The sequence below is a fragment of the Sinohyriopsis cumingii genome, chromosome 10 (assembly GCF_028554795.1).
Source record: "Sinohyriopsis cumingii isolate HCF-2022 chromosome 10, ASM2855479v2, whole genome shotgun sequence".
Lineage (NCBI taxonomy): Eukaryota > Metazoa > Mollusca > Bivalvia > Unionida > Unionidae > Sinohyriopsis > Sinohyriopsis cumingii.
This window is the reverse complement of record NC_142970.1, coordinates 113,810,555-113,835,959: the sequence shown is the minus strand read 5'-3', so window position 1 is coordinate 113,835,959 and position 25,405 is coordinate 113,810,555. Positions and strand designations below refer to the sequence as shown.

Here is a 25,405-nt window from a genome sequence, read left to right as displayed (position 1 = left end):
GGATTTTGTTTATTGTTTCTTAGCGTATGTGGAGAGTATAGTTAGGGTTTTGTAAGCGCTCACGTACGATTGTGTGGATAGTAGATTATGGATTTTGTTTATTGTTTCTTAGCGTATGTGGAGAGTATAGTTAGGGTTTTGTAAGCGCTCACGTAAGATTGTGTGGATAGTAGATTATGGATTTTGTTAATTGTTTCTTAGCGTATGTGGAGAGTATAGTTTGAATTTTATTTTATGAAATGAAAAAGTAGGGGATGTTTTCCTTCACGTCCGCGCTTTTCGTATAAGAACCCACAGTATTCGTCGTTCAAACCATTCTACAAAGAATAATCTAGACAAGATGACGCAAGTGACTGATTTATATAATCAATTGAGGCATATCTATTTCTGGATAATACATGCAGAATATGCTATAGAAAGGATACAAAAGGAATGGGAGTATGAAGATAAAGAACACTTGGTAACCAGTCAAGTCGAACGTATAAAGGCCGCCAGACATATAATAGAAGGAATGATAGAAGATGAAGTCAACAAATCAAGAGGATTTATTGACCCACCTTATGTAAGAGTGGGGAGTTTGAAGGAAGCACTGGATTATGTCATCCAAGTCCGGTGCTTCCTAGAACATATAGTGTATTGGACGGAGTTGTCATATATGAAGAGGGGACTGAACAGGTTGAAAAAAGGAGAAGAAATAATGAAACAAGTGATGACCCAAGAAGTAGAAAACATAAAGGAAAGGTGGACTAAAGAAAGAAAGGAAGAACAGAATAAGAAGAAGAAATTAGAATTCGACCAACTGAATAACAACTGGATGAAAATACAGGCCAAGTTCCGAGCCATGGGTCACCCGAACTGGATACCAGAAACAGAAAAGAAAAAGAAGAAAGGAATGATGGACAAAATAAGAGGATGGTGGAAAAAGTTAAGAAGTTAAAAGAAGAAGAAGAAAAAACCCAAAGGCCCTTTTCAGGGCCAGCCATATTTCTCGAAAAGAGATGGCCTTTCAATTGCCTACCCCTTTTTTTAAATTTAAATTTAAATTTAAATTAAAAAAAATTAAAAAAAAAAATCCCATATTCAATTCCCCTTGTCCCTAGACAGACCCAAACTCTATTCCCCATGTTCAATTCCCCTTGTCCCTAGAGTGACCCACGATTTTTCTCCATGTTCTATTCCCCTTGTCGCCAGAGTGACCCACGATTTTTCTCTATGTTAAATTTCCCTTGTCGCCAGAGTGACCCACGATTTTTCTCCATGTTAAATTTCCATTGTCGCTAGAGTGACCCAGGGGTCTCTGTAATGCTAATTCCCATTGTCGCTAGGGTGACCCCATTTACTACTGACATCGTAGCGATATGACTGAAAACTTGTTAAAGATACGTTAAAATTCCAAATCACACACACACAAACAACGATTCGACAAAAATAATGATAGAATTTATGAAGGAAAAAATTCGATTTAAATTAGCATTAGGTAACTCGGTATCCACAAATGCTGAATTTGAATAAAAATTTCAACATTTTATATAAATCAGAAGTCATTTAAACCCTTGAATGGATTGACGAGATGTTTAAAATTGCTGAAAATAAATTTCCAGTTTTTGATGGGTGTCTGTTTGCTTGTTGATAATTCATACAGACAATATTGCCAACGCAGAGTACTGTCTGGATCTTCTATACCGTTCTAAATGGCTTGGCGTCAAGGAATTTGCAGATCACGACATATAGTATTTAGGATATCTTTTCTGTAACTACAGTTACTTGCACAAATGCTAATCAATCGTGGGAACAGATTACTCGAAACATAATAAAATAAAAAAGACGAATGATTAAAAGAACAATCTGCCCACACAATAAACAAGCAAGTAAGAAAAAATACCTCCATACTGAAATGTACGTACACAGAAGTCTTGTGGATGATCAGAGGCCAGACGATATTACTAACATAAAATTTCACGTATTTGAAAAATACGATATATACAAATAGTTTTTTGACAGGGATATATATATATATATATATATATATATATATATATATATATATATATATATATATATATATATATATATATATATATATATATATATATATATATATATAATTTAAACATATGCTTGGGCCGAGAAAGTTAAAAAGAAAATTGGATATGTTATTATATTTTGGGAAACAATTCGACTATCCGTTGTTCTGTAACAGATTTCCATAACACCCTACCATCGATTTTGGTTATAACTTTGCAACGGAAAATGAATGTCATAAATTATATACTGACCTGCTAAATTACTTTAACTATATACTGAAGTACTGACCGAAGTATTCTTATAAATGCATTCCTGCTATATATATATATATATATATATATATATATATATATATATATATATATATATATATATATACCTTCCTTTGTTTCACGTGTACAATTGTTAATATTCACGCATGGGGGGGGGGGCTTCATTTATATGTGTTAGTGCTTAATACTTTGCCTTTATCACCTCACACGTGGGTCCTGATAGTGTTGAGTTCTTTTTGGTACTAATATTTAGATGCGATCTTTAGGTATCCGATTCGACTGGAATAATATGTATTTAACCTTCCCTCGCCTCTCACTATCTTATCAAGATTTAGACACTCGATGTGTAGAACGTATGTCACAGGTAAATCGGCGATATCACTAAAATTGTATTGAATATGACCTGATTAACACTGGAACCATGAGCTTATAATTGTATACTTCGTTTTGAAAAGTGTTAGATAAGTTATCGAATGAATTTATTGTGTCAGCATTAAGAATAAGTGCTATATTTATTGTGTATTTTGGACTAGATACACATCAGCTGAATGAATGAACATGTAGTCCTAGGTATAAAAGCCGAACATACGTTGCAGCTGTTGTGCAAATTGACCCACCATATTACAGAGATTACAGCTATTTTGCAACATTAATCTGAGAGAAAATGGGCGATTCCTTTAAAGGTAAGTACTTATTCAGGAAAAAGGTTATGCTGTTAACTGCTGTTGGACAAAAAAATCGCCTTCCTTGATGCCTCATAGTTTAGCTTAGGTGCGAAGGATAAAGGTAAGTACTGATTCAGTAAAAAGAATGTTGTTTATTGATGTTGGACTAAACAATCGCCTTCCTTAAGGCCTCATAGTTTAGCGTAGGTGCGAGCGATATTGGATACATTTCTTTGAACCCGTCAATATTTGAAATTGCGATTGATAGACATAAACAGCTTTCAATAAACTGATTTGCCGGGCATCTGCAGATATATGCATGTGAAGCAACATAGGTAAACAACTGTAACGAAGTATATAGCTGGGGTTTGGTGCAACCACTATTTGATCTAAACGAGTATAGAAGTCCCACCCAGGCTCTATTTTGTTGAAAGTTAAATTTAGTGAAAGATTTACAGCTACGCGCCCCCAGTCAGCAATGCCGACGGTTAGATGGTTGAAGATAACCCTAGTGCATCAATTGATTAGCAGTGTGATATTGATTTCCACCCTCCTTGTATTTCTACTCATCTGTTGTATCATTTTTCTCGCCTATTTCTCCCAATTCCTTCTGTCTCAGCTGCAGTCCCAATTCCGTCTCCAACTCTTGAAGACTTGGGACCCAATGGAACCGGAAGTTTTCTGTCCTCTAAAAAGCTTTCTGTGAAAATACAAGGACGGCACAATATTTTTTCTTAGCCCTCTCATCTTATACTGTACACAGCCTATTATCAGAAAACGGCTATTAAATTTTCGTTCACATCGAGATATCCATACGTTCTTGAATGGTAAAACAAACGTCATAATACAGCATGATATCAATAACTTCTTATACATACATCAATAAATTCCGTCACATCAGTACATATTCCTAATCCGGTTATACTCACATTAATCAGACGCATTTCTTTACCTTAAAACTCGGGGGCCCCGTGTGGTCTAAAGCGCTCACCGTTCCGGATCACTGCCATCTCACCTCTGTCTGCGTGGGTTCCAGTCCAAGGCTCGGCTAGCGTGGGTACGTGGGAAATCCTGCCAGTAGCTTCTCGTGGATCGGTACTTCTTCCCTGGGTTTTCCAGGGTTCTTCCTCCACTAGTTATACTGGCCGCCATGTATAGCCTATCTTGTGCTGAAAAATGGCGTTAAACCCTAGAACAACAACAACAACAATTACCTTAAAACTCATACATAACATAAATAAATGCACTGGTTTACTACGAATTAACCTAACGACGAATTACAAAATTAATTCTAACCACAAGCTACCAGTCTACATAATTCTCTATGTAACTCTCAAGACCATTTCTCCAATACGCATGAAAATGAAACACTGCAATGGTAACTATACATAAACGATCCTAGTAATTAAGTATACATACTACAAATAATTACAATTTATGATGCCGTAATAGTCTGCAAAATCGAGCAAATAACTTGCTGACCTTTTCGAAGTTTTGTCTTTCCTTAGAATCTACCTCTAAGTTCTGCCACCAGATTACGAGTAGCTTCTTTCTTGGTGTAAACCCTATTGATTTGCAGTCCTTCCAGGCGAATAGTACATTTCCTGTACGATTTCGGAAGGTATCATTCGGATCTGAATTTTAATCATGCCCTCTCTATCTCAATTTCAATTGGATATCGCTGTGAACCGATCCAATCAAACTTAGCGGACAATGTCCCTCTCGCTGTCTGTCAACGTGGGCACGGATATGAACACGCCTCGTTCATCCCGTGGACTTTTTCTTTGATCCTTAAATAACCTTTAACATATAGGTGTAATAACGGCAAGCCTTCGTTAAATGGCGCTTCAGGTGGCCTCGGCTGACTCAAATTTCCGGTCTCTGGCTGGTCATGGTAAACTTGAGTAAAAGTTCAACACTAACGCCGCGGTAATCTTTAGAGATCAAACACAAGGTCGGCAAGCCTCGAGTGGAGACAAATAATATAGCCACATGACTGGGATTTCCTTGTCTCGGTGCAAACCCCAACATAGATTATATTAATACATCTATCTACGTCCTGTGTGTATTGAACTTTGCCTTTTAGACACTTATTACGGTTGGCATTGAAATGTACCCATTTATGAACTCGTTTAATGTTATATGTGTACCTGTCAGCTTTAATTTTTTTATTTCGTTCTGGTAAAACACCCCGTCTACTGACGTTATATATATATTAAAAAAAAAAAAAAAAAAATTGTTGTATAATGCATCCTTATAAATTTCCATTTCTTGGTTAATATATATGTTGAGGACACGGCTTTACTGGCTTCATAAGAAGGCCTAACGAACTTTTGGAATGCAAGTGCTGAGCAATATTTTCTTCATCATTGAACAATATATCCAGATACGAGCGTTCTCCTGAAATGTACTTGTTTGTCAGCCCTGTTTATCAGGCCTATCTACAATAGTCACGTGTACGGACCTTCGGAACGATGTCCGGGTGGAAAAAATATTAGAGGGACTTAGCGTGGTCAGGGTATACAATTTGCTCAAATTCAGGTTTTCAAGAATAGACCAGACTATTTCACTTCATATCACATCTGTGTCATTATAACTTGCCAGATTGTTTAGCCTGAAATGAGTTCTTTGTCATTTTAACTGCCAGATTAGATTAGTAGAAATTGCTTCTGTGTACTTTGATTGCTCCGGATTATTTCACTTGAAATCATGTATGTATTACTTTAACCCGCCGGATGATTCCACTTAAATTTATTTATGCGACATTGTTTATTTTCGAGAACTTACGTGCTTCTTCTAGCTTATCGTCAAGACCATCACATGATTTCCGCTCTAGAATTTTGTTCTTTGACCCCAGTAATAAATTAGTTCCGTGGACAAAGAAAAAAAAAAAAAAGAGAGAGAGAGACTTACGGTAGACTGGTCCTTGGAGATTTCATTTTACTTGTCAACTCTATATCGAAAGATTCAAACGACCGGGAACTAGGTTATCTCCTCCCCGCTTCCTTAATTATCCAAACAAACAATGCTAGACTGGGAATCAAATGGTCTAATTTGAGATGCTTCAGCGGCTGCAGTAGCAGACAGACTCAGGTATGAAACAAAGATACGCGACAAACAACGTTCTTTTATGAACCACTATTTCCATATCTCACAATGTAACGGACACAACTGCTAGCCTATAACGAGGAATGACAGTGGCATTAAGCTTATGGACATGGCATTCTCTTTTTGCGAAGACTTGTACATGTTGCTTCCGCAGGATACATGTATGTACTAAACCCTCAATTTCAGTACATTAGTCATAAGTCAGTAAAAAAATCAGTTTGACGAATGACAACACCTTCGGGAAACATTGCGCCTGCGTGCAGTGAAAAAAAAAAAATAAAAGCATATGTACTGTATACAAATTAATTTCCTTATGCCCTGTGGTAGGGCCTAGAAAACGGATATGAAAACTAAAATACGGGTTACTAGAAACACCGAAAAACACTCAAAAACTGAAATAGACCTACTTTGACCATAATACACATTAAAATAAATGTAATGTGATTTACATGTATTTAAATAATGATTCCCAAAAAAGCAAAATAAAATTTTATTTCAATGATTTTTAGAGGAAGTAATACATTTTTTTTTTTTTAATGCTCCATTTGTGTAATGCAGTTGCTCAGTCGTACATGGTTTGACAGTTTTTACTCGTTTTATATGTCAGTTATCGCTTTAAAAGACATAGGTATATGTAGCCCTACAACGTAAGACACATCACCCAATATTTTTATTCTAGGGGGTGATGGGTCTTACAGCCTAACTAACGGCACTTTTTAGCTTGTTTTGATGTTGTCTAACAGTGTAACAAAAGTCAAATTTTCAGAAATGTCACACACAACTGGCAACCAAGAACAATTCTTTCCTACAAAGTAAAGTTATAATGTTTTTCTTCGACTTTTTTTACTTACCCTGATGTCTTTTCTCTAATAAATTCAAATTTTCACAAAAGAAATGGACCTGTTTTCAAGTTTTGTTGGCCTACATTTCCGTTAGCTGGAAACCGATGAAAGCTTGGGATGCTGAAATCGGGTTGAGTTGAAATATTCTTTAACGAAATGAATACATTATTCCCATTGGAACTGTAAAGCAACTTTTCATTTTGTTTAAGAAACATATCTGCCACATGAACCTACTTAAACATACTTTTGCATATGTCGACTACCATTGCATTGCAACAAATTCAAAAGTTTGTCAACAGTACAAGAAAATATGCCCATTTACTAGTGTCATATTTTCATTCCGCCAGGATAAAGACGGCACAGTAAGTATATTAATTAAACATAAATTAGTGGAAGAGTGTCAGTAAATGCTGCCAAATGTGTGAGATATTCCTGAAACTTTGACTACTCTTTCCGATGTCAGCCGACATTGGAACACGCTATACAAGACTGTTATTTGGATAGCAAGACATAGCACTTAAACAAAAACAACATGTGCTATGTATTACATTGTAAGACTACGGTATAATGAGATTTCCACTAAAAAATATGTAAATACATATTCTGGATTCTCACAATCATACTTCCTCATGTTCTAAACTCTGACCGATTCATCATTTATAATACCTATCCATTCGAATAAAATAACGTGCGACAGAGTAAAGTCATTACATGAATTCTGCTAGAAACTGGTAAAAAGTAAATAATGCATGTCAAAATCACTTAAATCTAAGTTTGTTTTGCTTATTATTATTATTATTATTATTATTAAAACAATTACAAATTATTATATTGGGGGGTGTACCAATATATACACATAAAACATGTAAATAATTGTGTATTTTGCTATTTTTGCATACTTCATTGTTTCTAGTAACTGCTAAAATACAGGTATTTTCAACAAAATCAAGCTATTTTTTGAGGAGATGCATCTCCAAGAGTGACAAAATTAAAGTTTGGGGCCCTGATTGGCCGAGTGGTCTAAAGCGCTCACTGTTGTGGATCATTGCCATCTCACCTCTGTCCACGTCGGTTCAAGTCTCTGGTTCGGCCAATGTGGGTATGTGAGAAAGCCTGCCATAGCTTCTCATGGGCCGTTAGTTCTTTCCGGAGTTTTCCCAGGTTCTTCCTCCACCATTTATACTGGCTGCCATGTATAGCCTATTTTGTGCTGAAAAATGTTAAACCCTACAACAACAACAGCAACAAAATTAAAGTTTACTTGGTTTCTCTGATGCTACTTGGCCTGATTTATGGAGGCATAAGGAGCAGATGTATGCAATTCTTAAAATGCATTTTGATTTTAGTTTTCAGGAAAACAAATTCCCACCTGATTGAATGAGAATGAATATTGTGTAAGTCTTGATAGTAGTAAACACACATATATATATAGCTTAAGTTTTAATTAGCACAAAGAATTAAAGCTATAGTAAGTGTTTGTTTATAAACTTATTTTAACATGTTTAAGTATTGCTACGCTTTAAAAATGAAAAAAAATTATTTATTCAGGGACCAAAATAAGTGGAAAATAATGGTCTCTCAAAGTCGGTTGTCACTCTGCAGACTGGGTCTCCAGCTCTACTCAACTTTCATGTTGGTACACTGTACCTTCAATGCAAAATAATGGTTTCTCAAAGTCAGTTGTCACTCTGCAGACTGGGTCTCCAGCTCTACTCAACTTTCATGTTGGTACACTGTACCTTCAATGCAAAATAATGGTCTCTCAAAGTCAGTTGTCACTCTGCAGACTGGGTCTCCAGCTCTACTCAACTTTCATGTTGGTACACTGTACCTTCAATGCAAAATAATGGTCTCTCAAAGTCAGTTGTCACTCTGCAGACTGGGTCTCCAGCTCTACTCAACTTTCATGTTGGTACACTGTACCTTCAATGCAAAATAAATATTGCACTGCTGGTTTGCATTTATTATTTTGTTTGGAATTTTGATTATATAAGGAAGAGTTTTGGTAGAGATGAATTTGATATAAATGAAAGAAACCATTTTTCTTTTTTCATTCTGTGTTATTTTGAATAGAGCTTTCTTAAACTTTGGAGGACATGCTTCATCCAGGTATAATCTTGCCATGACACTGTTTCAGTGAAAAAAATTAAATAAATTCCCAGAAAAGAATAATGAACATTATTTTGTTTTGTATACCAAATAGGACTCCTGAATTGAAATTTTGTATGGTTGAAACCAAATAGGACTCCTGAATTGAAATTTTATATGGTTGAAACCAAATAAGACTCCTAAATTGAAATTTTATATGGTTGAAACCAAATAGAACTCCTAAATTGTAATTTTATATGGTAAAAAATATTACTCAGCCATATGAAATATACATGGATACATTCAAAATGGTTTGCACCCAGAGACCTATGGTGTTTATGATTGTTGCCCCTTTAATATATTGAAGTTGTACAATTTTGAATGATTCTAAAAAAAATCTAGTTTTTCATCTACAGGCCACTTAGTGTCATAATCTTGTGTTCAAATCTTAATTCTGTGGAGTTCCAAAATTGTTACGTCCAAAAATCTCCAAATTTACAATACAAAATTAACCCTAAAAGAAGACCACCGTTCAGGAACCTAATTGGCTTGAGAAAATGGAAAGCAAACAGTTATCTCCCCTGAATATCTTTTACATGTCCCTACTTATGGTATCCTTGACATGCCATAGTTTGTTCCCACAACATGAATTTTAATGCTCATTGTACAGTATTACAAACTATTAAAATCACCATATAAACTGTTCAACGATGGTATTCACTCACCCTCCTTTTTCCTACTTGTTTGAATCCCCTGACAAAATTTGAATCAAAGGATATTAAGCATGCACAAAACTGAGTTACAGCATTCAACAGTTTATAATTTTAACTGGATTGTTGCCAGGAGGCGCCCCCCCCCCCCCCCCCCCAACTTGTCACTTTATTGGCAATTCAGACCAAACGGAAACTTCATGTAAACTGTTCACTGTCCTTTTCTGGTTTCTAGAATAGTAGCTTTCACTAAAAACTCTTGTCTGTATCACATATTTGCAATATCGAGTTTTAATATTTTTAAAACACATTAAACAAATAAAAAGGAGAATGTCTTGTATACATGTGGTCAAAGAGATGTAGCTATAAAATTTACAGACTGATTGAGATTATCAAAGTTGGTGAAATACATTACATCTTTTACTTGAAAACAGAGACCTGCTCATACAAATATAATATATTTGTATTACTAAAGAAACACCCATTTGATTAAAAATGCCAACAAGTTGACAGTGTTTGGGACCATAATAAATGAAGGATGTGTGAACACCGTAAACAAATATAATATATTTGTATTACTAAAGAAATGCCCATTTGATTAAAAATGCCAACAAGTTGACAGTGTTTGGGACCATAATAAATGAAGGATGTGTGAACACTGTAAACAAATATAATATATTTGTATTACTAAAGAAACACCCATTTGACTAAAAATGCCAACAAGTTGACAGTGTTTGGGACCATAATAAATGAAGGATGTGTGAACACCGTAAACAAATATAATATATTTGTATTACTAAAGAAATGCCCATTTGATTAAAAATGCCAACAAGTTGACAGTGTTTGGGACCATAATAAATGAAGGATGTGTGAACACTGTAAACAAATATATTTGTATTACTAAAGAAACGCCCATTTGACTAAAAATGCCAACAAGTTGACAGTGTTTGGGACCATAATAAATGAAGGATGTGTGAACACCGTAAACAAATATAATATATTTGTATTACTAAAGAAATGCCCATTTGACTAAAAATGCCAACAAGTTGACAGTGTTTGGGACCATAATAAATGAAGGATGTGTGAACACCATAAACAAATATAATATATTTGTATTACTAAAGAAATTCCCATTTGATTAAAAATGCCAACAAGTTGACAGTGTTTGGGACCATAATAAATGAAGGATGTGTGAACACCGTAAACAAATATAATATATTTGTGTTACTAAAGAAATGCCCATTTGACTGAAAATGCCAACAAGTTGACAGTGTTTGGGACCATAATAAATGAAGGATGTGTGAACACCGTAAACAAATATAATATATTTGTGTTACTAAAGAAATGCCCATTTGATTAAAAATGCCAACAAGTTGACAGTGTTTGGGACCATAATAAATGAAGGATGTGTGAACACCGTAAACAAATATAATATATTTGTATTACTAAAGAAATGCCCATTTGATTAAAAATGCCAACAAGTTGACAGTGTTTGGGACCATAATAAATGAAGGATGTGTGAACACCGTAAACAAATATAATATATTTGTGTTACTAAAGAAATGCCCATTTGATTAAAAAGCCAACAAGTTGACAGTGTTTGGGACCATAATAAATGAAGGATGTGTGAACACCGTAAGCAAATATAATATATTTGTATTACTAAAGAAATGCCCATTTGATTAAAAATGCCAACAAGTTGACAATGTTTGGGACCATAATAAATGAAGGATGTGTGAACACCGTAAACAAATATAATATATTTGTATTACTAAAGAAATGCCCATTTGATTAAAAATGCCAACAAGTTGACAGTGTTTGGGACCATAATAAATGAAGGATGTGTGAACACCGTAAACAAATATAATATATTTGTATTACTAAAGAAATGCCCATTTGATTAAAAATGCCAACAAGTTGACAATGTTTGGGACCATAATAAATGAAGGATGTGTGAACACCGTAAACAAATATAATATATTTGTATTACTAAAGATTTGCCCATTTGATTAAAAATGCCAACAAGTTGACAATGTTTGGGACCATAATAAATGAAGGATGTGTGAACACCGTAAACAAATATAATATATTTGTATTACTAAAGAAATGCCCATTTGACTAAAAATGCCAACAAGTTGACAGTGTTTGGGACCATAATAAATGAAGGATGTGTGAACACCGTAAACAAATATAATATATTTGTATTACTAAAGAAATGCCCATTTGATTAAAAATGCCAACAAGTTGACAGTGTTTGGGACCATAATAAATGAAGGATGTGTGAACACCGTAAACAAATATAATATATTTGTATTACTAAAGAAATGCCCATTTGATTAAAAATGCCAACAAGTTGACAGTGTTTGGGACCATAATAAATGAAGGATGTGTGAACACCGTAAACAAATATAATATATTTGTATTGCTAAAGAAATGCCCATTTGATTAAAAATGCCAACAAGTTGACAGTGTTTGGGACCATAATAAATGAAGGATGTGTGAACACCGTAAACAAATATAATATATTTGTATTACTAAAGAAATGCCCATTTGATTAAAAATGCCAACAAGTTGACAGTGTTTGGGACCATAATAAATGAAGGATGTGTGAACACCGTAAACAAATATAATATATTTGTATTACTAAAGAAATGCCCATTTGATTAAAAATGCCAACAAGTTGACAGTGTTTGGGACCATAATAAATGAAGGATGTGTGAACACCGTAAACAAATATAATATATTTGTATTACTAAAGAAATGCCCATTTGATTAAAAATGCCAACAAGTTGACAGTGTTTGGGACCATAATAAATGAAGGATGTGTGAACACCGTAAACAAATATAATATATTTGTATTACTAAAGAAATGCCCATTTGATTAAAAATGCCAACAAGTTGACAGTGTTTGGGACCATAATAAATGAAGGATGTGTGAACACCGTAAACAAATATAATATATTTGTATTACTAAAGAAATGCCCATTTGACTAAAAATGCCAACAAGTTGACAGTGTTTGGGACCATAATAAATGAAGGATGTGTGAACACCGTAAACAAATATAATATATTTGTATTACTAAAGAAATGCCCATTTGATTAAAAATGCCAACAAGTTGACAGTGTTTGGGACCATAATAAATGAAGGATGTGTGAACACCGTAAACAAATATAATATATTTGTATTACTAAAGAAATGCCCATTTGATTAAAAATGCCAACAAGTTGACAGTGTTTGGGACCATAATAAATGAAGGATGTGTGAACACCGTAAACAAATATAATATATTTGTATTACTAAAGAAATGCCCATTTGACTAAAAATGCCAACAAGTTGACAGTGTTTGGGACCATAATAAATGAAGGATGTGTGAACACCGTAAACAAATATAATATATTTGTATTACTAAAGAAATGCCCATTTGACTAAAAATGCCAACAAGTTGACAGTGTTTGTGACCATAATAAATGGAATGGTGTGTGCACACTGTATGTGTACTTCATTTATTCATCTTTGAAAACTATTTATAAACTGTCCAGATTCTTTGGAAGCAACCATTTCTTCCAGGTGTGTCAAAAATTTTATATTTCCAGAGTAAGCTCATAGTTCATTCCCCAGAAAATAAACACTGTCTGACAAGACAGTGTGTAGAAGTTGATTATTTATGAGGTCCCTGAATTATTTTCATCTGATTTATATTTCACTTCTTTCTAAAACCTATTGACTATACCAAAAACCCTTATAAGTCATGATGTCAAAGTTTTCAAAGAAAGAAGTATGCACTTTTTAATTTCATTTTTTTCTTCATATTTTTCGATAAAGTTATTATATTTTAATGATGTAATGAATAACTAAACGTTTTTCCTGCTATTTCATAACACATTTTTGTCCTTATATTAAAGAAAATATGATTAAGAGTTTCAAAATACATAGTTTTTTGTCAGTTTTAGTTTCTCCAACATGATACATGATGTGCATATTACGGTAACCAAGTTCATACATTGAATTTGCCATCTCACAAATTGAGATTTATTGTGGCTTTCTGCTAACAAAAATTAAAGAAACCAGCTTGTAAATAGTGCCTCTGACCTGAACAACTATTGTGAGTCACTCCAGGGCTACAAACTTGTCTCAAATATGGCATTAGTTAAATTTGACATTTTCATTTTTTTTTCTTTGATTTGAATGGTAGTATGTACTTAAATCTTATCTCATTTAATATGTCCTAATCGGTACTTACTGTTATGTCCTGGATTTCAGATTTGAAGGTATTTTTTAGTAACCAGTCTTGCATTACAGAAGAAGACTTAGACCATATTTATCACAGGCATTATGGATTACAATGCCAGTTACTGGCAAGTACTTTAGTTAGTTAGTGGCATGTACTTTAATTAGTGGCAAAGTACTTTAATTAGTGGCAAGTACTTTAGTTAGTTAGTGGCAAGTACTTTAGTTAGTTAGTGGCAAGTACTTTAATTTGGTTTACAAGTATTAAATCAGGGTCATTGGCGCTTATGTTATGTTTTTGCAATGTGATTATTCATAGTAAAGTCAAAAACATATTTGGCCAGAAATATTATTGCTGGTCACGTTCTTCAGATGTCATTTACAACAGTGAGTTTATGTAATAAATTATTGTTGATATCAATGTTGTTATGCAGTTAAGAGTATGATTTCTTATGAACAATAAAATAGTTACCATGTGAATAGCTTTTATCCGTCTGCACGAAAATGTTTGTGATATTTATGAGTCAAGAAATATTATATTGACTAGATCAGATTTTTTAGCTGCTACTAGAAATGGGACGTTATGTTTGGCTTTTAAAGTTAGCATATAATGTCTCGGCACATGCAACTTTATCCATAATTGATGCAGATTCCATGGATTTCGGTGTTTTCACAGTTATTATACATTTATGAGATGGGGTTTATTCATGACATTTGATGCCATTCTTGCTACATGCTTATTCATGTTACTATGAACTTCATTCCAAATTCCCATTTTCAATCATCAGTGAATTTTGTGTGATGTTTTAGTTGCTTGGGTTTTGTTATTTGGCATTGGTACACTAAGACATCTTGACAAAACTTAAACAACAAATTCAAACCAACCCAGTATTACACCACATGGGCACTTGAGTAAACCGGCCATAATCAGTTAACATCCTGTCCAGAATTCTGTTGTTGCAACTCTGTTCTTTTTGTAATATCAAGCATTTTTATCCATGATGTATCTGGCTTATTTTTGATTTTCTTTTGTGGAATATTTTTCCGTACTTTGAAATGTGGCACTTCTAAATATAATCAAGTTGTTTTCCACTGATTGTTACTACTTGCTTCAAGGTACATAACCATGGGAGACTGATTGTCTCTACTTGCCTCAAGGTACGTAACCATGGGAGACTGATTGTCTCTACTTGCCTTATGGTACGTAACCATGGGAGACTGATTGTTTGACTTTTAATATGCTAATCATATTCTGATGATGTTCAGTGTCATAGATAGATTTTGTATATATACAGTCTCAGATTTAAATCCATTGTCTTGGTGTTGTAGTCCCAAAGTAACATTACCTCAGATTCTTATGTAAATATGTATTCCACAACGCCACTTAGGTTATAATGGGATTCATAGTGGTGTTGAAGGAGGGATAGGGCCACCATACGCACCACTCCACTATCATTAACTTATAGTCCGTTTTGTCCATCAGCCTTTATATTCATACAAGAATGTTGTATATTTGGATCTATATAAAGCTGCAAATTATAACCTTCAAATTTACACCTTATTCATATATCTGAAATAATTGATACAAAATTATATGATGTATTATTAGTTATTGTAAACTTTAAAATTGTCATGGAATTTTTTTCCTTCTGGACTGCATTGCCTTTTGCTTCATTTTAGTGCCTGGTAGCGTCATGTTCTCCGCAGCCTGTCACCAGTTGGTAAATTCCGTGGGAAAGGACACACTGATACCCGTCCCAAGTCTAGATGAACAGGACAAGGTGAAGCCGCTACAGCTTGTTGTCATGAAGAAAAAACGAAAATTCTTTTTCTCCACCAAGTGCTCTTATCATCCAACAGAATTTCAGGTAGAAAGTATAACAGATTCATATACAAACTTACTGGGGGTCAGGGGGTAACATTTGATATACACTGTCACTCAAACATTTGTATAGTGACCCATGGAGGGAGCAATACAAATAATGACCACTTCAAAGGAAAAAAATAAGATTTTTTTCTTATTTGAAAGTACAAACTTTGTGTTATTTACTGGAAAGTTTATTTGCCAATCAAGTATTTCTAGTTGATGCGCATAGGAATTATTTTTTCTGATGACTCCTTAGTCTAATAGGACCATCTGGAAATAATTTTTAAGAGAAGGTGGTCTTTATATACAGATAGGTGTACTATATGGATTACTGTATAAACATGACCAGTAGAGCTTAATCTGCATACACAGTTAGTCCTTTTATCCCGATGGTCACTAAAGCAGATTTGACTATGTGTTAGTTGCGAAACAGAATTTTTTTTCTTACTCTGCATTATGTTAAAAATAAAACCGTCACATCAAGATGAAATATTTATCATAACATAATCTTCTTCTTTAAGATTACAAAATCTATACCCAAATAGTCCTTACCCTCATTATAATCTTCATTAGCATTACAAAATCTATACCATAATAGTTGTTACCATCATCATAATCTTAATCAGCATTATTAAATATATACCATAATATTTGTTACCATTATCTTCATCAGCATTACAAAATCTATACCATACTGTATTTAATATAATTTTTTGTACACAAAAAAAATAATTATTAATTTCAGTGTACGAAAGATTTCATGTAAAAAAAAATAATTATCATTTTATGATACTGACTGTGTACGATAAATAGAGGGATCATACCTGAACAGGTTCTCCAGAACACACGCTACTCAACAACCCAACAGTACAAATGTACAAAACTAACATATTTTCTGTCTCATTCTGCTCTCAAGTCAAGAATCCAAATACAATAAATATAAAAGTACTCAAAAAGATTTTTCTCTTGTTTTTAGAGAAAGATAGGGACAGAGAGACCATAATGTCTCAGTGTGCAAGCTTGTCTGCATTTAGGGCATACTTCCTTGAATCTGTTATGTTGTGTAATGTTGGCAAAATGGTTACGATGGGCTGGACATTTAAGGGTATTATTTATTGGTTAATTGTATGCAATGATTAGACTAACAAGTAGGTCTGCGCAACAATCTGAGACCATGTTGTCAAGAAACTTAGTGCAATTTGTATTCTTAAAGCAACAACCTCGTTTTCAATTTTCAATTTACAATAAAAAATATAAAGAACTTAAAAACATATTTTAGTTAATACACACGAGCATGTGTGTGTGAGAGAGAGAGAAAATTTGTCAATGTACAATATCATATTCATGGCAGTTTTTAATTGTAACTTTTGCAAAGAGAAAAAAGACTATTTCCATTTACCTGACAGTTGTGATAATCCTCATATATTAGGACACAATTATATTCCATTATTAATAAAAACATCTAAATCGACAATTCATTCTTGTTTTAGTTACGTTATACATTGTTATTTTAACTGCATGGATATGCAGTGTTATTTACACTTAAATATGCTTAGAGCTTTCGTTAGTCAAGTTGAAACCAGATATAGGGCAAGATTAGACAGAAGAGGTCAAATCAGTGGGGCTGCAAGTAGGGAAATGAAGCTTTTAGGGAAATGAAAATCTGTCAATGTCCTATCGAGGCCTGTGTCCATACAGCAGATGTTGTTAAGACCTGCGATCATGCGCATTACTTGTTATTCGAACTTGCCAATAAAGATAACAGTAGAAGGGTATATAGTGGAATAGATTTGTAACAAAATGTTAATTGTACCCAAGTCAAAACAATGCAAGCATTTAAAAGATTGTATGTGTACGAATCAATTTAATGGAGCTATGACTTTCAAATTGACAAAAGAAAATGACGGGTTTTATAATTTATTTGTGTATGACTATAATGAAACAATAAGACTAGTTCATAATTGGTCTGTGGTGTTAACTTTAGCATGTACTCAGACATAATTTTTGTTGTATAAGAAAACATCACAGGGCTTCTGAACTCATTTTAAAATGCATGTGGTGTTTTGTTACGGTGATGGACTTAAAAAGAAGAACTAATTATCGATAATTAAAGATTATGTTCTGTGAAGGCCTTTGTCCAGTTATTAATAACACCAGTAGATATTTCAATGGCAATATGAGAGCTTATGCATCAATCAGGGATGGTCCTGGCTTTTAAAAAGCTGTCGCCAAAAAAATCGCCAACCTCAATATTTGTCGCCAATTTTCAAAAAGTGTCGCCAAAACAAGTAGTGTACATTTTTCCAAGTGTTAATTTAGTCTATTAATGTAACAGGCAATGAAAATTACAAAAGATGGGTTAGTTAATACTTTAATTACAACAAGCATTAACAAAATGTTACAAAGTGTTGCATGAAGATCCGTCACGATTTTAGAGCTGCCCACTTGTTGAATGCAGTTTCAAAGTCTAATTTTTCACATCTGTACATGCTTATTTCTGATGTCAGTTTTTATGAGGTTCATCTTACGGAATCCACGTTCACAGTCCACAGTGCTGACAGATGACACCAGTAGTCTCTCAGCAGGCCCCCCCCCCTTTATGGCTAGCTTCACAAAGCTTGTAGTGAATTGCTTCCTAAATCCCAAGAATGATCACTGAATGCTGTATAACTTTTCTCGACAAGAAAAATAGGATCTCCATTCCCACGAATGAAACTTACACGGGTGAACACCTGGCAATATTGGACCGTATATATAAGCATAAATTCACACACAATTTAGGGATTCTTTCACTCATGTATTTTGAGAAATAAATAATTATTATTAATTATGCAAACCTGTTTTTTTTTTTGTTGCTATTTCTTGTTGCGGAGTTTAAGTCTCTGCAGCCATAACACGGGACTGATGGCAAAAGGAAAAGATCAATGAGTAAAATGCTGCACTGGCGACAGATGTAATTGTGATTGAGATTTTTTCCATTTGCTTTGTATTTATACACAGTCGGTACTTCAGAGGTTATCAGTTTTCTATGAAGGTTCAGCAAAACTGTTGTATTGGTATATGTATAAAAAAAAAACGGATTAGCCATGCAATTAATTGTATCTGTTCTATTCGCGTCTTCAGAAGTCGGTCAGTTGAAGGTATAGTGCGGTAGCATGATTGACTGTATCACAGCATACAGTACTCAGCCCAGATGTCAGCATAAGCAGATTATGATGTAACAATGCACTGTAAAGATGGGGTTGTCAATAAGCAAAGGATCGTTTGTGTAACAGATTGATTCCAATGCATTGCTTAGTCAAGTTTGTGGCTTCCTTTCGTTCTGCCTTTTAATTTATCCAGTCCAAATCCATGATTGTATGTACAAATTAAATAACCAAAAAGTATGTCACCAAAAAAATCGCCAGATGGGATATTTTTGTCGCCAATAAGGAAAAAAAATCGCAATTTGCGACATTGGCGAAGCCCAGGACGATCCCTGATCAATCTTTGTATTTTCTCAGCAACAATTAATTATTAAATTTTGTAAAAACGAAATGGTTATACAGTATCTTCGATTTTTTTTGCAAACATAAATCTTCTTAGTAGAAATGTTATATTCGATAATTTAATGGATTTTTTTGAAAAATGCAAAGTGATATGTACGAAAAAATATGATCCATTTAAATAATTATTGGTTTGATACTAGATTGTTGACAAAAAAATTAAAGGGTACGAGAAAATACATGAAATACAGTAATAGTCATTATCATCATCATAATCTTTGTTAACATTACAAAATCCAAACCACACCTCTCCGATGGTCTAGTGATAAGAGCATCCACCTCGGATGCAGGAGGTCGTGCATTTGATCCCTGGGTAAGTCATACCAAAGACTTACAAAAATGGTACTAACAGTAGCCTCGCTTGGCGCTCAGCATTAAGAGATTAGTGTTAGGACTGGTTGGCCTGGTGTCAGGATAATGTGATTGGGTGGGACATCATACTACATGTCTGCAGCATGATGCCCCAGTGCTAGGCATCACTATAAACTGCCACACTGCAGACATTGTAGCGATATGACTGGAAAATTGTTAAAGCTACATTAAAAATCCAAAATCACACACTCATACAAAATCCAAACCATAATAGTTGTTGTCATCATCATACTTTTCATTAACATTACAAAATTTATAGCATAATAGTCGTTACCATCATCATTACAACATTACAAAAACTGTACTATAACCATATTCATTATTATCGTATTACAGATGTCAAAATTTTTGGAAATTTCTACTGGGTACCCATCAGTCCTAACGATCGGTTACCTGGGTACCCAATCAAAGGGAAATTGTATTAAATGTGAACCTGTGCTGCTTTGTTGTAGGTTCACACATGCCGACCACCAAGAGAGGTATAAGCATAATTATTACTAATGTCAGTAATCTGAGCATAAAAAGAGCAATCTTTTGTATTACATGCCATCATTACAAAAAACTATGAAAAATATACAAATTTATTTTATTGAACATGCATTTATATTTACTACTTACTGGATCTGCCCTTAATTTTTTCTTCACAAATCAGCTAAAGCCATGTGGATTGTTGTTGTTGTATGGTTTAACGTCATTTTTCAGCACACGAAAGGTTATACATGGCGGCCAGTATTAATGGTGGAGGAAGAACTGGGGAAAACCCCGGAAAGAACCACCGGCCCACGAGAAGCTACTGGCAAGCTTTCTCACATACCCACATTAGCCAAATCCGAGACTCGAACCCACGTAGACAGAGGTGAGATGGCAGTGATCCGTAACAGAGCACTTTAGACCACTCGGCTGTGTGGATTAGTAGTTTGTACAAGAGTACAGACACAAAAGAAATTGATAAATTTTATTTATGCATAACACTTTTAACTAGTCTAATTGTCTACAGTAACTTCTGCGAATATTCATAAAGTCCACAATTCATGACTGTTGTACTATCCTCGGCCTGCCATGGTTTGTCTCTTAACGATGGTCTGGTGCAACATGTTTGTAAGTTGAACAAAATCCCTCTCTAACATTTTTCAATCATATAACATCAGTCACACCTATTCCACCCATTTTTATGATATCTGGCACCATTTATTTTCAGCTTAGACTGGTCCGCTACATATGTAGCATCAAAATAGAATGAATCCATGACAAGTGGTTTCACATTATAGAATCCTGTCTGTTTTCTTAGAACAGTTTCATGTAAAATTCATGCAAAACTTACCATATTTACACACGTAAAGTTTTATTATATTTTTTTCTTCAGTTATTAAATATAAAGATTTTTTTCCCTTATATTTAAATATTTCAGTGAAAAGTTTCATTCTGTACAGTTGTCCATTTTGTTAATTTTTTTCCTAACATGGTATAAGAAGTATATGTTACCGTAGTCAAGTTTTTGCGTTGCCTTTGCCATGACAAAAATGTCTGTCTTGGGTTTTCCGCTAATAAAAAAAAAGGACCAGTAAACAAATGTGGCTCTGACTTGAACAGCTAACACTCACTGCCATCACCATCATTTACCACTGACACCACCATGGTAATTTTGATAAAACTAATGTACCGTTAGTGGTTTAAATATATATTGATGTATAAGTATTCATAAGTAAACTACACTATCACAATTTATGTTGTTACAAATTCTTCATTATCTGTATTTTATTCTAATTGACAATTGGTTAGACCAGTGTTTTCCAAACTTGTATCATTCGCATACCCCATTTGGGACATGGTCTTATCGGCATACTTTCCCCAGTGCTCTGGTGGGGATTTTGAGTGCAAGTTTTTATTTTCTCCTACGTATTCACAGAAACCGAACCAAATATTCCAGGTGGTATGAGTACCACACTTTTGGAAACAATGAGTTAGACTGGTTGTGGAACTAGTTTTGTTTACTTCAAATATTTCTTGGTATTATAAAATTACACAGTAACCAGCTGAAACCCTGGTTTAGTAATAAGTGACAGTCATTCACTATTGAATAAACCTGAACCAGACTTTATACTCAGTAACAGGCAATGAACACTGATTGGAATCACTTTGACTTTAGATGTAAGGAAGATTGTGAAATTAAGAAGCCATTAGCAATATTCAGTAGTATGTCTTTGAGCAGTTCTAGAAGGACACATGTATATATGACATATCCATCTGTGAAAGTTAATATTATCTTCAAGCTGAAAGCTCTCATCTCTTAACTGGTTAAACACACAAACATCGTGGGGTTTTTTTCTCCCCAGAATAAAGAAAAATACAGGTGGTTGATGCTGTTTATTATCATAGTAACTTGGAGGCTCAGAAATCATGTTGACAGTATCATGTGGGTCAGTGGTTCAAATTGGTCAGTTTGGTAGCAGTATATATCAGTCCATACTCCAATATAAGCATTTTTATTATTATATATCAATATCAACAAAAAAATTTAGAGGACAAAACTCACTCCTGTGTACCAATTTTGTATTTTGCTTTCCATTAAGCTGACAGAAGTATTACAGGACAGTTCTCCAATCTCTGTGGCAGTGGAGGAGGAAGTCCTGAGTTCCGACTACCAAAGGACAACCAAGTTTTCATTGAAAGGAAAGTTTGGCTTTGACTTGGTTCAAGACATCATGGATGTTGATCTAGAAACCTCTGACACTGTGGCAATACAGGTCAAGTTTGGGAAAGTGGCCAAGTCTGAGGTCGACAAATCGGTGCTAATGCAGGAACTCATGAAGAGGTGATGTATCAAGATGGTTATATTAGACTGGTTTTCCATTTGTCCATTATGTAGATGTCAGCAGATAATGAATGTAAAAATAAGTGTCATCTAATTGAGCACGAAGAGAGCAAAAACAGTGATTAGTATTTGTCTGCATGTGTGATAGGTAATAAAAATGATGAGGGATGCATGTGGCAGAAATGCCCCTGACTTCAGGCGATGAATTCTTTTAGTGGGTGTACGTGATGAATGATATAGCAGGTATTGGTGGTCTGTTGTTTCCTATTTGAACGGTTGATGTAATGAACTTATAATCCAGATAAGTAATTTTAGACCATGGCAATTTTTAGTGTTTGATTGTGTAAATCAGGTGACTGAGCAAACATAGTTGCTGTTTATTGTTTGAATTTACACACTTAGAGAACAGTGATTTTTGTTATTTTACTAATAACCCATGCAACATTATTAGTGTTGCATGAAGAGGTCTCATAGCACTTCACACCACATATGTCTATTTCTATGTTGGCAGCTGTTTACACATCTGGGTACTTTTGCTTGACCTGAAGGGATGTTAAGCTAAATTCGATTCACATATTAGGCCGTGGAACAAGCATTCTGTTATAGTTTTAACCTTGCATTCATCAAGGAAGTTTTACAAATGTTATAAATAGGGGCTGCTTAGAAAACTGACTCCCAGTGTGGTTCTGCAAATACTGTCTAATAATAGGCATGGTGTCAATGATTTGTTTTAAAGTTTTGAAGTAAATTTGATGATTGGAGCTGAAAAATCAGTACTGGAAATAGCAGTGAGTTATTTTGAACCTAAACTGATCTTGAATATATGTAAGGTGTACATGCTGGATGGACAAAAACAGACTGCATGCTGGTCAACCCGTCACCATTCAGCAGTATTTCAAAATTTGTTTTTTCTCTCACTCCATATTTTTGCATATTTTGTCCCTTATGCACGAGAAGGGAGGTGGGAAGAGAAAAAAGGATTCTGATGAAAATGTTTACCATTTTAATTTCATTTAGAAAACAGGGACTATTAATACATTTTATTGTTATTTTCAAATTTCATGTCATTTATGATGAATGAGTAGAAATTCATCATTGGTCTATAGGCCTGCAGTTGAAAGAATGTTTATATATTCATATTATTGTGCCATGGGCAGATCACAATTTATTATGCCAATAGTTTTGGTATATCAAATTGTGACCCACCCATGGTGCAATAATACACGTATACATTCTTGCAATAGTGCCCTTGCAACTGTTTGCTGTCAACTCATTAATCATTAGTGACATATGAAAATAAAGATAAAAAGTATTAATAATCCCCATTTTCTAAATTAATTTAATATGGTAACAATTTCATTGCAATTTGGGCTGGATGAAAACCTTGAAATTGAACTTACACCAGGTAACCTACAAGAATATGGTTCATAGTAACGGTATGTGTATGCATTCCTTAGGATTTATCTACAGTGTTCACAATACAATGATACAAGATTGCAAACCCTGTTGACATTATATGTTAAATTTCTTGGTTATGTGGTACACACACTGTGATGTATTTAATGCTTTTGTTGTTTCATAAACCTATTATAATGTTCCAAAAATTAATTATTATTAATTAAATATAAAATGTCCAAAGGCTACCCCACCTATCTCTATCTGTCTCACTCCCCCTCTCTCTCTCTGGACTATCGTAGAAAGATATGGGTGAAAATCTATGAAAACATGAGCCTAGAGGATTTTTGCTTCTGTCATCCCATGATATCTTGACTTATGAATGATGGTAAAAGTTTAGTCAAACTGACCAAAGGATGAGAGAGAGTTTTAAAGTCAAACTGACCAAAGGATGGAGAGAGAGATTTAAAGTCAAATTGACCATAGGGAGAGAGAGTGTGTTTTATGGTCAGTAGAACTGTTACTAAAGCAGAATAATGACTTAGATCAACTGTAAATATATTAAAATATTTTATTTACCTCTTGTTGGTTATACCACTCCGGTGTCCTAGTGGTTAGTGTCCACCTCGGATGCGGGAGGTCGTGGGTTCAATCCCTGGCCAAGTCATACCAAAGATTTATAAAAATGGTACTAACAGCTGCCTTGCTTGGCACTCAGCATTAAGAGGCGAGGACTGGTTGGTTGTCAGGATAATGTGACTGGGTGGGACATCATGCTATATGTCTGCGGCATGATGCCTCAGTGTTATACATCACTATAAACTGCCACACTGCAGACATTGTAGTGATATGACTGAAAAATTGTTAAAGCTACGTTAAAAATCCAAATCACACACACACACACCTTGTTGGTTCATCATTTTGCTTAGTTTCTATTCCACATTAAATCCGTGCCCCGGTACGTGAATGGCAGAACTAACCATGTATTTGTAGTGATCTACTTTCTTCATTAAAACCATCTTTCATGTTTAAATCATAAGTGTGTCTTATATTGATTTAATTATTGTGAATTAAAATAGAAACTCAAAAAAGAAAACAACTTATCAATATGCAGAGGTGATTGCAAATAGCAACAAAAGGCACTGAACTACATTTTGTAGCAGAAACACTCGAAAGGGATGTGAGGAGTTCATTCACTCAGCCAATACACAGTTGCCCATAGTCAATCTTACACTCCATTCAAAGGGCAAATACATGTATTTGTATACGATATAAATAAAATATATGTACATTATGTATGCAGCATCAATGATATACCACTCGTTCTATAAATTTTTTATTAATAGAAAACCCGGCAAGCCTCGTTTCGTTTTAATGAAAAATGTATGCATCTAGGGGTATGTAATTGATACAGCATACATACTTATATATATATATATAGTAATCAAAATTAATTTTCCCTACTTTGGTCTAGTT

At 34.3% G+C, this 25,405-nt stretch overlaps 1 protein-coding gene across 3 annotated transcripts in view; it reads left to right on the top strand.

Annotated features, from left to right (window-relative positions):
- Positions 1-2,821: 2,821 nt before the first annotated feature.
- LOC149791051 (pejvakin-like) overlaps positions 2,822-25,405 on the top strand; it is a 41,765-nt gene continuing 19,181 nt past the window's right edge. The window contains exons 1-3 of one of the 3 annotated variants that reach the window (XM_089972960.1): positions 2,822-2,980; positions 15,619-15,806; positions 22,293-22,534. In XM_089972960.1, coding sequence (XP_089829086.1) covers positions 2,962-2,980; positions 15,619-15,806; positions 22,293-22,534 — 449 coding nt within the window. In that variant the 5' untranslated portion in view covers positions 2,822-2,961. Of the gene's footprint in view, positions 2,981-5,898; positions 6,056-6,077; positions 6,232-15,618; positions 15,807-22,292; positions 22,535-25,405 lie in introns of those variants that run through there. The other 2 variants (XM_089972961.1, XM_089972959.1) reach the window with 2 other exon arrangements.